General features: G+C 41.1%; 1 protein-coding gene across 1 annotated transcript; it reads right to left on the bottom strand.

The window, feature by feature from the left end:
* Positions 1-2,554: 2,554 nt before the first annotated feature.
* Positions 2,555-11,823, bottom strand: LOC125787121 (myelin-oligodendrocyte glycoprotein-like). Its single transcript, XM_049470887.1, has 5 exons — positions 11,756-11,823; positions 9,850-9,887; positions 8,619-8,939; positions 3,398-3,567; positions 2,555-2,587 (listed from the first exon to the last, which is right to left on the bottom strand). The coding sequence occupies exons 1-5, from the start codon at positions 11,821-11,823 to the stop codon at positions 2,555-2,557; spliced, it is 630 nt and encodes a 209-aa protein (XP_049326844.1).
* Between the last annotated feature and the right edge of the window lie 1,126 nt (positions 11,824-12,949).

Below are 12,949 nucleotides of genomic sequence, written 5' to 3'. Positions count from 1 at the left end.
ATATATATATATATATATATGTGTGTATATATATATATATATATATATATATATATATATATATATATATATATATATATATATATATAATAAACTCCTATTTTAAAATATATTTGCAGATATGAAAAAATGTTGAAGATGAAAATGAAAATCACAATTTCATATATATTTATTTATTTATTCATTTATTCCTGTGGTGTGTCTACCTTATATTTTCAATTTTCAATGAGATTCTATGCAATTTTTTGTTGCTGTTCTCCTTCGGTTTTTGTTTATGAATGTGATTGTTTCTTTTACTTCAATACAAAAATGTATGGAACATATTAATATTCCCTGCTAAAAAGTCCAACTCAAGACCTGCTTTTGCAATCTTTTGTAGGATGGTCGTAAGTTGGATAACCAGCCTGGTCTAGATGGTTCGGTCATAGATCATTTAAAGCATCAAAATCTAACATGTTCAACCAGCTTAACCTGTTTGACCAGCTTCAATTTTACCTTTTAGATGTTAGCAAAAAGATAGCTGTGTTCTGATAGATGAGTAGTGTGTGTTTCTTTCTTTGAATAAAAAAAAACTGAACCTAAACCAATAATACCATTGTCTCTAAATTCAGTCAAATCCAAACAGGCATGCTGGTAGAATAACTCTAAAAGTCTAGTAGAAAGTGTTTCTTAGATCAGTGGTTCTCAAACATTTTAGATCATTTTAGTCATAAACTTAACCCAAAGAACATGCTTTCATCTGAATTGAAAAGCAGTACAGCACATACCAGCACAGTGCCCAGGTGCAAAGGTAATACTTATTGTAAACAACTAATTCTCATTCTGGAACACAGCTGATATCACTTGTTGAACCAGTCAGACTGAGTGTTTGAACAGCTGATCAGGTGAGCTCCTGCTTGGCTGGTCTAAAAACTTGCACCAGCACCTGCTCTTTACAGTACAGTCTAAGGGTGTGCCATATCATATCGTTCACAATAATATTGTTATGAGATTTGAAGTAATATATAAATATATATCATAATATAAAATGATTCTTTCTTTGAAATGATTACTGTAAAGCTTTAAGAGTTTAAGTTTTTATGTATAATAGTTTATGTAAGATTATTGATCTATTGTTCGGATTTATGAAGTATCTGGCTTGATACGTCATAAAGAAGAAAAGAGATACAGTCCAAAAATTGTAGTTTCGTCAGATTGGCTCTTTAGTCCCAACGGGGAGAAGCTCTCCCCCACACAACTCTGCTCGTCTACTCTGATAGTGAACCGAATTATACAAGCATTCGCATGGCATTGGTCCATTGGTGTGTGAGGAGACTCCTCACACCCCCCCGGATCTTTATGTCTAAGCACTTATTAGTTATGTACGTCAGCCGAGAAACCCGTCACCCCAATCTTATCAGACATAGTTAACCATTCTGTAGATTACATGTACAGAAACCCATTGTTTCGCTGGAAAAAACACAGTATATCTGGACACCTGTGGAATAAACCGCTACCCGGCCTTGTGGTTTAAGCACAAAGACACAATATATGTACATCCTAAGTCACAATGTGAATCATAATGAATCATGCTATATGCTTAAATAACATACTGATTAGGTTAAATGCTGATTTAGTAACACACAGATTAACCCTTTAAACAAAGAAAATAGTAGGGCAAAACTCCTCCATATTCTTACAGTTTATGTCCCTGCACTAAATGTTCCGTATGTCAGTATTGTTTAAGATTGTTTTGTTACATTTACATTAGTGATGTTACATTATTTATTGTTTTTCTACTAGATATCTGCATTTTAAATCAAACTTGTATTTTGCTGCAATAGTTCGTTCATATCGCAAATAATATGAATATCGCCAAAATACCCTAAAACATTATGATTTTATTTTCACCCACCCTAAGAGCAGTGTACTTTTTTTCATATTCTGGATTTTTACACAGATAAACTTAACCAATCAGCCTTTGTGTGAAATTAACCTTTAATGGAAACAAAACCAGCCAAAAAAAAACCTCCATAATATCTGATCTGTATCTAGGGCATGTTTTCTCATGCCTCTAAAAGCCACAGGTTTATATTTGTACTTTAGCAGTTCACACGTGGTTAACGCACATTTTACAGTTACGGAAGTTGCAGTGTAGATTAGAGTGTGCTAAAGATGATCTGCAGTTCTAAACAAGGGTATTTGATTAGATTTTATCAAGATTAGCTTTAAAATGATTGTCAGGGTGATGCAAAGACCAGAAACCTTGTAATCCTGCCATAAATAAAGTGTAAGCGTCTTTATGAACTCATGCAGTAGTGACGCTGTGTTTATAGTGCTAAATTAAACAATGAGTACATCACCAGGCTCTGTACAATAAGTGAATTAAATGAGCACGCTGTATGTATGTATTGTATTTATATACGCTTGTGAATTATGAACATTGTTAACCTTCTGTCAACAATCAAAAGGTGCTAAACAAAGGGTTTTCATGTGGCTACCAAGAAGAGAAGCATAGATACAGATAAGACAGGAAGTAAGTTACAAGAAAGCACCCAACCACATGCTTCATTTCTCACAACTGCATGCGCTTTCTAATGAAGAACTTCTGCAAGACAGTGCAGCGCACGAGTCAATGAATCATGTGAAATTCAGCACGTCTAACCTCACTTCCTCCTTCACAGCTCATAGAAAGAAATATATATATATATAGATGTTCTGAGCAGCACTGTTCAACATTGTTATGATTTGCTGCTGGATCAGTTTGCTTAAATGAAGACTATACTCTTCATAATCATTCAATTCTAATTTACTCTAATTTCTTTGATAATTCTGTGATTATGAGGTTATGTGATAAGATTTAAATAATGGTGTGGTGCAAGTGACATTATAGCTGGGTCCCGAGCCAGATATTTTCCTAGCCATTACGTGGCTACAAAAAAATAATTCTGTTTTGGAAAATGAAGTGTAATGGCATAGGGTGCTCCAGACTAGTAGCTCTCCAGCCTAGAGGGTTGTTGAATCCAGTTGTGGAACAGTTGATCTCAAAGCAGGTAAACCCCAGGATAAAGTAAAAATAACTTAATAAACACACTGGTACTGGTGCAAGTGGTTCAGATGCAGAAGTGCTGCTGGTGTTTTTAAACACCTCAGTGTCATTGTTGGACTGAGAAGAAACCACCAATATCATCCCATGGACAAGGTCATAATGTTACACTTGATCTGTCTATATTGTCCCAGAGACCTTTATGATAAATTATATTATTTTCATTTAAAAATTATTTTATTTAAATAACACTTCTTTGTTTACAACTGATGTCGCGAATCAGCTTTATCAGAAATAATAAATGACATACTGCTTGTCAAATGTTTGTAGCATATTAGTAAATATAGAAAAATACCTTTTAGCCTCGTGTACCGATGTAGTACACATCCAAACAAGCCCATATGGTCTTAAAGAAAGTCCCAAAAAAGTCACAGTGAAAATAATGTGTTTTCCAGGTCTGTTTAAGATACTGTTGCTCTTCAGATGTGTTAGACCGTTTCTGTGGTTCAGCTTAAGTGACGGTGTTAAATCTGGAACAGAATCTGTGGAAGAGAAAAATAATTTTCTTATTTAAGAGAGATAAACCGAGCAGGAGACAACACAAGACAACACTTCTGTATATTTGTCACATATTAGCCTGTGTCTGTCCTGTGTTTTTCCCTCTTTTGGTTTTCTGTGCTCCTGCCCTGTTTTCCTGTCTTGTGTTTCCAGCCATGTGCTTTTTGAGCACATGGCATTGTTTTGTTATTGTTCTGTCTCCGCCCTAGCCCCGCCCTAGCCCTGCCCAAGCCATTAGTGTTGTCACCTTGTGTCTCATTTGTAACTCCGCCCCCTCATTACTTCCACAGGTGTCCCTAGTGTGTGCCTGTGTATAAATACCTCATGTGATCCATTGTTCTCTGTCGCGCTTTGTTTGACCGTGTTCGTTAATCTTTCCAGATCGTGTTTAAATGTTTTGTTTAGCCTCAGACCTGTTGTGTTGTTTGTCCTCAGTGTCTCAGGTTTGCTTTATTTAGTTTGTTTCTTTGTTTGCTTTGTTTGCTTGTTTGGTTCAGTATTTTAGTTTATCCTCTGTTTCATAGTGTTTTGTTTTAGTTACCTTTTCTTTTTATAATCCCTAGTGTTCTTTTCTTTGTTAGTTTAAATATGGATAATAAAAAAGACTTGCACTTGCATCCTGCCTCCTCCTCCTTGTTACATAAAGCGCGACCATCTGAGGATGTAGCAAGTCTGTATTCGGCAATGCAGGAACAGCAGGAGTTTTTGGAGAGCCTTGTTTCCAAGCTTCAAGATGGACAGCCGCTGGTGTTACCCTCGTTGATGTCTTCCCCTGTGAATATGATGGGGAACACGGGACCTGTGAGGGCTTCATTATGCAGTGCTCCATCTACCTCGACCATTTGTTGTGCCCTACCCTTCCAGAACTTATAAAGGTACTTTTTGTCAAGACTTTACTGAGGGATAGGGCTTCACAATGGGCAGACATTGTGTCTGACCAAAGGCCTGAAAAGGCAAAGACTGTGGAGGGATTCTTTGAGCTACTGAAGCTCAGATTTTCAAGAGCACCAGCTCCAGCAGCTCCCGCTGCTTCAGCTCCAGCTCCAGCAGCTCCCGCTACTTCAGCTCCAGCGCCAGCAGCTCCCGCTACTTCAGCTCCAGCTCCAGCAGCTCCCGCTGCTTCAGCTCCAGCACCAGCAGCTCCCGCTACTTCAGCTCCAGCGCCAGCAGCTCCCGCTGCTCCAGCCTCAGCTCCAGCGCCAGCAGCTCCCGCTGCTCCAGCCTCAGCTCCAGCGCCAGCAGCTCCCGCTGCTCCAGCCTCAGCTCCAGCGCCAGCAGCTCCCGCTGCTCCAGCCTCAGCTCCAGCGCCAGCAGCTCCCGCTGCTCCAGCCTCAGCTCCAGCGCCAGCAGCTCCCGCTGATCCAGCCTCAGCTCCAGCGCCAGCAGCTCCCGCTGCTCCAGCCTCAGCACCAGCGCCAGCAGCTCCCGCTGCTCCAGCGCCAGCAGCTCCCGCTGCTCCAGCGCCAGCAGCTCCCGCTGCTCCAGCGCCAGCAGCTCCCGCTGCTCCAGCGCCAGCAGCTCCCGCTGCTCCAGCTCCAGCAGCTCCCGCTGCCCCAGCTCCAGCAGCTCCCGCTGCCCCAGCTCCAGCTCCAGCACCTGCTGCCCCAGCTCCAGCTCCAGCACCTGCTGCCCCAGCTCCAGCTCCAGCACCTGCTGCCCCAGCTCCAGCAGCTCCCGCTGCCCCAGCTCCAGCACCAGCAGCTCCCGCTGCTTCAGCTCCAGCACCAGCAGCTCCCGCTGCTTCAGCTCCAGCACCAGCAGCTCCCGCTGCTTCAGCTCCAGCACCAGCAGCTCCCGCTGCTTCAGCTCCAGCACCAGCAGCTCCCGCTGCTTCAGCTCCAGCACCAGCAGTTCCCACTACTTCAGCTCCAGCACCAGCAGCTCCCGCTACTTCAGCTCCAGCGCCAGCAGCTCCCGCTGCTCCAGCCTCAGCTCCAGCGCCAGCAGCTCCCGCTGCTCCAGCCTCAGCTCCAGCGCCAGCAGCTCCCGCTGCTCCAGCCTCAGCTCCAGCGCCAGCAGCTCCCGCTGCTCCAGCCTCAGCTCCAGCGCCAGCAGCTCCCGCTGATCCAGCCTCAGCTCCAGCGCCAGCAGCTCCCGCTGCTCCAGCCTCAGCACCAGCGCCAGCAGCTCCCGCTGCTCCAGCGCCAGCAGCTCCCGCTGCTCCAGCTCCAGCAGCTCCCGCTGCTCCACCCTCAGCTCCAGCTCCAGCAGCTCCCGCTGCTCCAGCCTCAGCTCCAGCAGTGCCTGCCGCCCACGTGGTACCCACTTCTCCAGACCCTGTGCCCGCGGCTCCGGCCGCCTCTGACCCTGTGCCCGCGGCTCCGGCCGCCTCTGACCCTGTGCCCGCGGCTCCGGCCGCCTCTGACCTTGTGCCCGCGGCTCCGGCCGCCTCTGACCCTGTGCCCGCGGCTCCGGCCGCCTCTGACCCTGTGCCCGCGGCTCCGGCCGCCTCTGACCCTGTGCCCGCGGCTCCGGCCGCCTCTGACCCTGTGCCTGCTCCCAGAACTTTGTACACCCCCAGACCAGCTCCCAGGCCAACCCCCAGAACTGTGCCCAGGCTGGTCTCACAGACCTCAAGAACTTTTGCCAGTCCTGGGCATCCTATTTTGTTTGTACCCATGTCTCTCCCTGTCCTGGTCCCCGTGTCTGTGTTTGTTCCCGTTCCTGTCCCTGGTGGTTTTCCTGTTCCCGTCCCTGTCACCATATTTGTGTCAGTCCCAGTAAGTGTGTTTGTCCCAGTTCCCCTGCCCAGTCTTGTCCAGTCCCAGTTCCCGGCCACTGTCCAGTCTCCATCCCTGTCTAGTGTCCAACCCTCTGTCCAGTCTAAGCCCCGTGTCCAGTCTTTTGTCCAGTCCTTGTCCCCTGTCCAGTCTCGGCCCCCTGTCCAGTCCTTGTCCCCTGTCCAGTCTTTTGTCCAGTCCTTGTCCCCTGTCCAGTCTCGGCCCCCTGTCCAGTCCTTGTCCCCTGTCCAGTCTTTTGTCCAGTCCTTGTCCCCTGTCCAGTCTAAGCCCCCTGTCCAGTCTTTGTTCATGTCCCCTGACCTGTCTGCATCCCTGCCCAATGTCCAGCCCCCTGTACAGTCTGCATCATTGTCCAATGTCCAGCCACATGTCCAGTCTCTAGTTCAGCCCCCTGTCCAGTCTGTGTCCTTGTCCAATGTACAGCCCTCTGTCCAGTCTCTGTTCTCATCCCCTATCCAGTCTCTGTTTCTACCACCTGTCCAGTCTCCGTTCCAGTCCAAATTAGTACCCCCTGTCTAGTTTCCTGACTCTGTTCCAGCCCCTGTGTTCGTCCCCAGGTCTTGTCTAGCCCTGTCTTTTGTTTTTCTGTTCCCTCTCTCTCGGCGTCTCTGGTAGTGGTGCCGTTGAGGGGGGGTAATGTCACATATTAGCCTGTGTCTGTCCTGTGTTTTTCCCTCTTTTGGTTTTCTGTGCTCCTGCCCTGTTTTCCTGTCTTGTGTTTCCAGCCATGTGCTTTTTGAGCACATGGCATTGTTTTGTTATTGTTCTGTCTCCGCCCTAGCCCCGCCCTAGCCCTGCCCAAGCCATTAGTGTTGTCACCTTGTGTCTCATTTGTAACTCCGCCCCCTCATTACTTCCACAGGTGTCCCTAGTGTGTGCCTGTGTATAAATACCTCATGTGATCCATTGTTCTCTGTCGCGCTTTGTTTGACCGTGTTCGTTAATCTTTCCAGATCGTGTTTAAATGTGTTGTTTAGCCTCAGACCTGTTGTGGTGTTTGTCCTCAGTGTCTCAGGTTTGCTTTATTTAGTTTGTTTCTTTGTTTGCTTAGTTTGCTTGTTTGGTTCAGTATTTTAGTTTATCCTGTTTCATAGTGTTTTGTTTTAGTTACCTTTTCTTTTTATAATCCCTAGTGTTCTTTTCTTTGTTAGTTTAAATATGGATAATAAAAAAGACTTGCACTTGCATCCTGCCTCCTCCACCTTCTTACAATATTTCTGTATTTAAAGCCTCAAGGAAGACATTTTGAACTATTGATTTTCTTTTCTTTTTTTTTTACAATACTATACTTTGGCGTTGTGTTAAACATCATTAGCATTTACATAAAATACAAAAATACTCCAACACTCCATATCAATACCCAAAGCCTTAAAACATAAAAGCTGTTTTTTTTTTTATTAGCTTTAATGCAGGAAAGTGCATTTCCACAAGACTCAGTTTGAGAAACAGGCCTGTGGTTCTTATTTTGTCGCTGTCCAATGAAAAACACTTATCTCCAAAACAGCAACTTTACAGGAGAGGGAAAAAACCTTCAATTTCAATGGAAGTCCATGTAAAAAAAAGTTTATTTCAGGTCATTTTGAAAAGTTTCTATTGGTCTGTTCATCAAGAAATTTTGGCACAGTGTAAGGGACAGTTTGTCTGTTCAGATTATGTAGTAAACTAAAAATCGATAAAAATGGAGAAGTGTTTTTCATAGGACAGCGGCGATTTGCTCCTGTCATCCACATTATATAAAATAAAAAAAGATTAATCAGCCCAGACTCAAATAAAAAAATCTAGTACACGATATGCAAAGGATTCTGTGAAGTACTGAAAAGGGTTCTTTGACCTACAACTAACAATGAAACTATTTGGTGCTATGTAGATGAGTTTCTCCTTGTATATGAAACAACATTTAACCAGTCCTGTTTAAAATGTTATAAATAATTTATAACCTTTAAAAACGCTTTTAAATCTTGTGATGTCCAATCATCTGTGTCTCATTGCTGTCAATGGCCCCTCCTCTAAACCCATACATCAACCAGTGCCCCTCCAAAACTACTTCTACCATTTTTTAAAAAGCATTTGTCAAATTTGAGCTGAGCATGGAGTCAGCTAAAATCAAGGGGTTTAGTGCCCCTTTAATTGCATTCAAATGATTGTTTGTCTGTCGTTGTTACATAAAGCTTTAATTAAGAACCATTCTTTTGCATGAACCTATGCAAATTGTTTTTTATTTGTATGGATGCTGAAAAGATAATTAAATGCAAAGAACTGGTAAAAAAGGTTAAATTTTAACAGTGCATACACACCTTTAACATTTAGCTGTAGTTTTGTATGATGGTGGAGTTGAGGAATGAAGCAGCTGTACGGTCCTGAATCAGACATCATCACATTGTTCAGTCTGATGGAGAAATTGCCTTTTTTCCACTCTTCTGGGAAACCCTGGACTCTGCCTCTGAACGCTGCTTCCTGTTCACCCAACTTCTCTGTTCCATTGATTATGTTGTACACAGTTTTACTATCCCTGTATCTCCAGAACACACGGACTGTATCCTGCAGTGATTTGTTGATGTTTGCACATTTAAGTATGACAGAATCTCCTGTTACACCTTCAATCTCCTGCAAAGACACTGAGAAAAAAAATTATTAGTAAACCCTGGTAAAAAGAAAAATACTTAATTTTACTTAAAACATATTGGGAAATATCTACAGATTTATGTACTTATATTAAAAGTACATTAATATTTTGCTTTCATCAAATTTTGATCATACTTTTTAAAAAGTACAATATAGTGTATTTAAAAAAATAGACTACTATGAAGTACACTTTTAGTTTAATGTAATTCAATATAGTTCTAAAATACTTATTTCCAAATATACTTTTGGACATTTTTTAGCAAAGTGTGTTAAAAACAACTGTTACAGTAGTTCACTTAAAGTGCAATGTATTATGTACCTTTTTAAAAAGTAAATTAAGTTACTACTACTAATTAAAAAAATATAAAGTCAATTTGTAACAGGCTAAAAATTGTAGTACAGTATATTCAAATATATTTTTATACCCAACCATGTATACTAGAAATGTGCAAACACAAGAACAATATTTGTACTCTAATTTAAGTAGATCACACATATTTAACATACATTTTTAGCACATTTTAGTACCTGGTGTATAATAAATAGTGATAAAGTTGTAATACTCATTAAATGTGTAAGCTTATTTAAAATAAAAGGTTACATACATGGAGCAGTATGTTTAAATGTTACTTAAGTAAATACAAAATAGTTCCATTTTAGTACAGTTAAGTACACTTAGCACAAATTAGGTAAGACTTTTGTACTATTTTTATACAATTAAAGTATAATATGTACAAAAAGTTGTTCCATTTTATCACTCTTTAAATATACTAATTAATAATGTGGCTACAAGAACACTTTAGTGCACTATAGCATAAAAATGCTTAGTATACTATAATCTACTTTTTTCACTATAGGGAAAACTACAGAAGAAGCTGTGCACTGAGGAAAATATGTTCTCACCTGTTTTTATCAGCAGGAGCACACCAAAGATCCAGCATCTGCAGAAAGAACAACAGAAATCAGGAGCATGGTGGTGGTAGCAACATGTTCTGGGGGACAGTTACACATGCACAACATGGATGAAATAATGAGAAAGGACTTTTCCAACATATTCTTTTTCAATATACCCTCAAACCTTGGACAAAATAAAGTGTTTCAGCAGAACAGTGACCCAAACACACAAGGAGTGGTTGTGAAATGGATTAAGCAAGCTCTTAAAATGACGTTCTGTCTTTTTATCGTTAAAAAAAAAACCATCTAGAGTGAATCTGTCACAATTCACCCTGGCAGTTCACCTTCCAGACATGTTCTCTAGCACTGATGCAACGTATTGTTAGTATCTCTACTGCATTAAAAAAATCTCTACTGCATTTCGAAGCGTTTCTTGTTATCTCTCGTTTTTTTCTGGTTATTCTGATCCTGCTCTGTTATTTTGACTTCGATTTTTGGATTTGCCCTTGCCTGATTTGTTTGCCTGTTTTTTTCTGACTTTGGATTAATAAACCTGCGTTTGGATCCAACCGTCTGGTCTTGTGTGACAGAATCGGATCGTGGTTGGATGAGAAGTATAAAATTAACTATACTTTTTATCTGTACAACCAACTATGAAATATTTTGGTTAGTAGACATTCAGGATAAATATATAACACCTGTATAAATATCATGACTATAATAATAAGGTGGCAGGATTTAAAAGGGGGTGCATTTACTGACAATTGTTATTCTTTTATTTTTATTTCTATATTATCTTAATTTCCTCATAGTTACAGTATACAATTGTCTTATATAGTCTTATAACTTTATGTTAAACATTCCAATTTCAGATATCAGCTTTAAGGTATCCTATACTTGATGAGCCTGTTTGATGTAACGCACCGAATCCACATATATTATTTTTATCTGTAGAACAATGAATGGTTGTGTGAGATTTGTTTAAAACATAAGACCAAACCTGAATGAATTACAAACTGATATGGTATAGATTAGAGGTCTGCGCGGGACTGCTTTTTTTTAAACCCGCTCCCGCGTGTTTTTGTCTCGTTACCGCCCGCTCCAGCCAAAAATATTTTAATCCCGCACCCGCCCGCCACATACACATTTCTGCCGCTCCGGCGGTCCTTATAAGAGTTTAATTAATTACATTTAGTACTTCAAATTTACTTATGTATTTATTAAAACAGCAATTCAGTGTTGAATAGTGCTGTCACGTTTCCTACCACAGTCCAAACACATGCTGTCAGGTGAATTGGAGATGCTGAAAATCTCCCATCTCTGTGCGTGCGTGCGTGTGTCGGTCCATCCTCTGCTTTGAGATTTTTCTTGAGAGTTGTTGATGCTTTCATTGGAATCATAGCTTAATTATTACAATTTCTTAACTATTTATCCATTAGCGCGAGCGGGACTACATGTAATCTGGATTGATTAAACTCCCGCTCCCGCCAACAACAATTAAATTCTGTCCCGCGCCGCAACATATTCTGACGGGTCCCGCGAGAGTGCAGACCTCTAGTATAGATAACACAGTCATCCCCAATGAGTAAAAATGTTTTCTTTCTTTATTCATATCTATAATTAAATGAAAATTAAAACTATTGCTAGAAAGCTGAAATCTACAGCAACAAGATACAAGTTACAAGAGACAGTAACATTAATCAAAATATTCTGGCCCAAATAGTCTTGCCCAAATCTCCTAAAGAAGACATACAAACTTGGATTTTATAAACTTTTATACTTTCAATTTTTAGGTTATATATTAGTATAAACCAGCCATCGAACTGACACTTCCATTTCAAAGTTTCTGACACTAGAAATCAGTACAATCCAAATGTAATCCAAAAAATATTAGAAAAACTATTAGTTTACTTACCGATTTCTGTCTGCCAAAAGTCTGTACCGCTGTTTAACTGAGTCTGTTTGATTCATAATCCTGTCCATAGGCGTAGGAACCGGGGGGGATGGGTGGGACATGTCCCACCCAATATTAGAAACAGGTGGATTTGTCCCCCCCAAAAATGATATCAGTTCGCTCAGGTCAGCTGTACTATTAATGAGGAGACAGACCGGACCAATCACGGAGCCGGTTCAGGTATTAAGTCACGCCTCTCAGTAGAAACAGCCAATCAGCTTGCTGGTTTTGCGGCGCGCGGAGCAGAGGCAGTTTGCTGTTGGGGAAGCCCCGCCCCCTCGCTGTGAGATTTAGCAGCGGGATCGGGACGCAGCAGCTTCAGCTGATTTTAAAACAGATCTGGATATACGGAGATTTTACTAACAGAAAGGTAACGGTATCTAACCACGTAAACTGAGATGATATGTTTCTGCTAGCTGGTTAAAAATACACGTCTCTGAATCAGCCCACAGATTAAACCCACTGTGATTAATAAACTGCAGCTGTGTTAGTGTGTAAGCTTATCTTTGGAATTAGCTAGATTGGGAGTCAGGGTTAAAGGAAAAAAATAAAATATATATGTAATGTTTCCCTGTACCTGATCAGCTAATCACTTTAATTTTCAAACTGTTTATTCATTTAGGATTACAGGACTTATAATGAGCTATAATGAACGAAAATTGATTTAACTAACTAGTTATCTAGAAGCTGGATGTAGATGATCGCCAGAATTTCGTACAGTACTTTAAGTTGGTAGTTTAAAGCAGTTACTTAACCCCGATCACTGCCCTAAACTAGTGTTTTCCACCTGATCAGCTAATAAACAGTCATTTACTGAGTTTACCTGTTAAAATCCTTTAGCCCCCTATGGAGCCTAAATTAATCATGTATATCCACCAGAGGAAGCTCTAGAATATGCAGAACAGTGTTAATATGCAGTAGAATATATAAGAACTGGGTTGAGAAACACTGCTGTAACGTGACTTCTGTTCATTTGTATTTCACAGTAAGACCACATATCCTGACGTTTATAAAAGTCTCTATGAAACGTAAAGTTACATTCTTTTACATAAAAGGACACCATCTTAAGAAGAGCTCTCAGTAGAAAAAAATAAAAGTGCAGGAGAAAATGTAAATATACAACAGAATTGACATGCCAATACATAATAATAATAA

This window comes from Astyanax mexicanus, chromosome 23 (assembly GCF_023375975.1).
Source record: "Astyanax mexicanus isolate ESR-SI-001 chromosome 23, AstMex3_surface, whole genome shotgun sequence".
NCBI classification, from domain to species: Eukaryota; Metazoa; Chordata; class Actinopteri; order Characiformes; family Acestrorhamphidae; genus Astyanax; species Astyanax mexicanus.
The sequence above is the reverse complement of the archived record's forward strand: the minus strand, read 5'-3'. Positions and strand labels throughout refer to the sequence as shown.

What these genes read in the sequence shown, in the direction of transcription:
- LOC125787121 (XM_049470887.1), bottom strand. Translation starts at nt 11,823, where the DNA reads ATGGACAGGATTATGAATCAAACAGACTCAGTTAAACAGCGGTACAGA. An exon ending in CTTTTGGCAGACAGAAATCG is followed by an intron (nt 9,888 to 11,755) that starts GTAAGTAAACTA and finishes TTCTTTCTGCAG; the next exon opens with ATGCTGGATCTTTGGTGTGC. An exon ending in GCTCCTGCTGATAAAAACAG is followed by an intron (nt 8,940 to 9,849) that starts GTGAGAACATAT and finishes TTTTTTTCTCAG; the next exon opens with TGTCTTTGCAGGAGATTGAA.